This window comes from Sinocyclocheilus rhinocerous, unplaced genomic scaffold (genome assembly GCF_001515625.1).
Source record: "Sinocyclocheilus rhinocerous isolate Xijiao unplaced genomic scaffold, SAMN03320098_v1.1 scaffold8264, whole genome shotgun sequence".
Taxonomy (NCBI): domain Eukaryota; kingdom Metazoa; phylum Chordata; class Actinopteri; order Cypriniformes; family Cyprinidae; genus Sinocyclocheilus; species Sinocyclocheilus rhinocerous.
Window position 1 is genome coordinate 1,385 of NW_015651603.1, and position 4,365 is coordinate 5,749.

A 4,365-nucleotide genomic window follows, 5' to 3' on the forward strand; every position below is an offset into this window, starting at 1 on the left:
CCACATACTGTACATTATTGTTGCTCCTCTATGCCCCGCCTTTCAGGTACAGGTAACAGGTACCCCATAGTTTCAAAATAACTTTAGTTTCTGCAAATGATTGCAATTATTTGTAAAAGTAATGGAAGCTCTATTCCTGTTACAGTAATGCTTACATTTCATCTGCACTTTACTAGAAACATTCTGAAATTCTGATTCTGAAATCGAGGGATGCTGACAATGACTGTAGACAATATAACTGATCAAACTCTGATGTGGTTTCTCTCCAGTGTGTATCTTTTCATGTGTATTCAGCGTTTCTGACCGATTGAATCTCATGTTGCAGTTTGAACACTTTTCCAGTGTGAGTTTCCTGCTTTCAGTTCAGCATCTGTAGTAAAGGACTTTCTTATATTACGAAGGAATCTTCTCCTTTATCTGAATCTTCAGGTGTTTCTTCAGGACTGATGCTCAATGAAACTGTTTGCCGCACTGGTAAAATGGTCTTTCTTCAGAACGTGTAGGCAGAGGTTGAGGTTCTTGAGGTTTGTTTTCTTGTTAATCTCTTCCTGCTTTGATCACAGCTGAAGGGCTCCGTCCCAGTGTGGATCCTCATGTGAATCTTCAGACTTGATTTATATGTGCATCTGGGCAGGTGACATTAATTTTTTGGCTTCTGGTTTTCCTTTTTTGTTTTCCTTTCTCAGGTCTAAAAGAAACATTAAATTATGTGAGTTTTTAAATGAGAAAGAAAGTGAAGCCTAAAGTCAAGAATACTGATGAGTTCAAGAGTCATTTCAATCCCATCAAAACTGCTCGACAACTGCTGTGCACGATTATGATCTATTTTACTGTCATAAAGATGACTTATAAATCACTAGTTTGGTCATGAAACTCTAGATGACACAGGCTTGACATGTAATCTGTAAGCAATCACATTATTTACTACACAACACAGGCTTCTTCAGCATGATGACTGAGGAATGAAGAAAAAACACCAACATGTTTGTTCTTCAGTTTCATGATGTTTCATTCTGCAGGTTCTGGATCACTCATCTTCTCTCTGTTCTCTCCTTCTCCTGCCAACCATGATTGCTGTCTGTGTAACGGGGAAAAGAAACTTGTAATAAATTGTGCCAAAATGATTGTTCATATTGCAAAATAATGATAAGATATTAATTTAATAGAATGTATTAAGTGCATCTAAAAGAAAGGGATATGGGGACACCTACAGATGACTAAGGTAATCTATCAGTGGAGTCGGCCATTTTCTCCTTAGTCGCATGAAAGCCATTGAGGAGAATGGTAGGTGTAAAATCTCTCTCCGGTTGAACAGAAATAGAATGTTGTCAGAGATGATTTTATTTCTCTTTAAGGTCAAAATTTTTATTTTAAAAGTATTTTATTTCATATTTGAGTCATAAGAGATATAGAGTTGACGGATAATTGATGTTTTATTCCGAACGCACTGTTGAGTGCATTAGGAGCACATGGTATTCGTTGTGTTTCTGTCTCTGTATTTTCTCGTTGCTTATTTTCACATGTATATTTATTTTACATGGTATTCGTTGTGTTTATGTCTCTGTATTTTCTCGTTGCTTATTTTCACATGTATATTTATTTTTGACAGTTATGAGACCGGATTAGCTGTATTTCATGTCTGTTTGGTGTCATTTCATATATTGCAGGTACGATGTACTAATGTTCTTATGATGTTATATTTTCTATGTTCAGAAAACAATAGAAAAAGAAATTGAGCTCTTAATTATGGAAAAACTGATTTATTGTTTGTTTGAACTGGTAAATCAGTCGCATGAAAGCCGTTGAGGAGAATGTTATGAGACCGGATGAGCTGTATTTCATGTCTGTTTGGTGTCATTTCATATATTCCAGTAAACGTGATGAGTGAGCTCAGCCTACGTCTCAGTGTTGTCCTTTCCGGATGGGTTAAAAGAAAGAACCAGAAAAGCGGGGTTACAATGGTGCCGTGATTCCCGTTTGTGATCAACGCATTATAACGACTTACATCTCAATAATAAGATAATTTTAGATTATTTCTCAAAATGAGATATTTTCTCATAATAATGACTTATATCTCATAATGAGATACTTTCTTGTAATCGCCAGATAATTGTCCATAATAATGAGATACTTTCTCTGAACTCGTTCCACGTCAAACACAGAATTGTCCTGGTTTCCAGGTTCTTGTTAGATGCTCTGGCGCGCTATTACACATCTCCTGAATGAGTCTAGAACGTCCCGATCAAAAACACAAACGAGGAAGACGCAGAAATGAACGATCTCTTATGCAAGCAGATGCATATGAAAAATGATGCGATCATCAACAATAAACGGCATATAGCTAAATGAAATGTCTAATGTTACAGAGTGAAATGTCAATCCAGGAAGTGGTAAAGGCCTGTGAAGGTTTGGGCTGCTGATGAAAGCAATCTACTGCATCTTTGCTTTGATCATTGTATTGAATATTATCCAGATGTATTATTTGATAAAAACATCTCCTGATTTTTGCTCAAAATGTTGCTTTTTTATAAAAAAAATATATATTCAAGTGTCGATTAAAAAAAAAAATTCTTGAAGCTAGAATAAAACAGATTTGAAAAAATCTAGAGACTGTTCTTTATTTTGATGTGTTGCATGTTCAGATAGTCATACAACAAAATATTCTGTGGACCATGAAATTTTAGTGAAAAAGCTAAAAAAATGGTGACGGTGGCTGGCAACTTTTTTTCAAAAACGCTGGCGGGGAAAGAGTTAATTATGATTCAATACCTCATAATAATGTGAAACTTTTGAAGCAGATACCAAGCAACCAACAAGACGGCCTGTCGCTCATCACAGCTCTTCCACAGAAGAGAGTTTGTTTCTCAGCACATAAAGATGAACTTCTTACCGCAGAAGAGATTTTGTTTCTCAGCACATAAAGATGAACTTCTTACCGTGATTTCAGACTGCAGTGATCTGGTTTCTCCACTGCATGGATCTTAATGTGTGTCTTCAGGTGACTTTTAAAAGCGAAACTGTTTCCGCACTGATCACACGTGTGCAGCTTCTCCCTGCTGTGGATCCTCTCGTGTTGTTTGCAACTTGTTGACCGACTGAATCTCATATCACAGTGTGAACACATATATAGTTTCTCTCCAGTGTGGATCCTCTCATGTGTTTTCAGATTTGAATACTGACTGAATCTCGTATCACAGTGTGAACACATATATGGTTTCTCTCTGCTGTGGATCATCTCGTGTGTTTTACATATAAGCTTTTACATCAGTATGTATTTTCTGATGTCCTTTTAAACTTTGCAGCAGTGAAAAACTCTTTCCACACACAGAACCTGAATGCGGCTTCTCCTTCGTATGAACTGTCTTCATGTGTGATGCAGTAAGAAATGTTTTGCCGCAATGATGACAAGCGTACGGCTTCTCTCTGGTGTGGATCCTCATGTGAATATTAAGACATTGTTTGTTTGAGAAAATTTTTCGCACTGTTCACATGCATATGGCTTTTCTCCCGAGTGGATTTTCATGTGTCCTTTAAGATGTGCTGATTGCGTGAAACTCTTTCCACACTGATCACAGGTGTACGGTTTCTCTCCAGTGTGGATCCTCATGTGCCCCCAAAGATGTGCTTCCTGTGTGAAGCTCTTCCCGCACTGATCACATGCGAATGGCTTCTCTCCAGTATGAACTCTCACGTGAAACTCAAGACATTGTTTGTTTGAGAATCTCTTTTCACACTGATTGCACATGAACAGCTTCTCTCCGGTGTGGATCCTCATGTGAAGCTCCAGATTTTGTTTATTTGGGAAACTCTTCCCGCACTGATCACATGTGAACGGCTTCTCTCCAGTATGAACTCTCACGTGACGTTCAAGATGGGATTTACAAAAAAATCTCTTTCCACATTCATGGCATTTGAATGGCTTCTCTCCAGTGTGAATCCTCATGTGCCATTCAAGGTGTCCTTTCTGTGAGAAGCTCTTCCCGCACTGATCACATATGTACGGTTTCTCTCCAGTGTGAACTCTCATGTTAAACTTAAGAATACATTTGGTTTTCAAACTATTTCCAGACTGAGTGCAGGTGAAAGATTTCTTGCCTCTTCTTTTCTTTAAAAATTTATTTTTAGTCTTTGAGCGACTCAAAGGTTTTTCTCCAGGTTTGTCATGATGTTCCTCCTCCTCTTCACTCAGTTCTTCACTCTCCTCGTTCTCTTCTATGAGGCCTGAAATGAAAGATGTCAGCACTAATGTAATAGCAGAAAGTAGATGTGCTACTTAAGACAGGTTTTGTGGTCCAGTCTCATATATATACAGTGGGTACGGAAAGTATTCAGACCCCCTTAAATTTTTCACTCTTTGTTATATTG

At 37.7% G+C, this 4,365-nt stretch overlaps 1 protein-coding gene across 1 annotated transcript; it reads right to left on the reverse strand.

Annotated features, from left to right (window-relative positions):
* Positions 1-2,936: 2,936 nt before the first annotated feature.
* Positions 2,937-4,099, reverse strand: LOC107713224 (gastrula zinc finger protein XlCGF8.2DB-like; the record flags this gene model as incomplete). Its single annotated transcript, XM_016518675.1, has 2 exons — positions 2,937-3,188; positions 3,474-4,099. Coding segments are annotated over 2 exons (878 nt in total), but the record flags the coding sequence as incomplete, so codon positions are not given.
* Between the last annotated feature and the right edge of the window lie 266 nt (positions 4,100-4,365).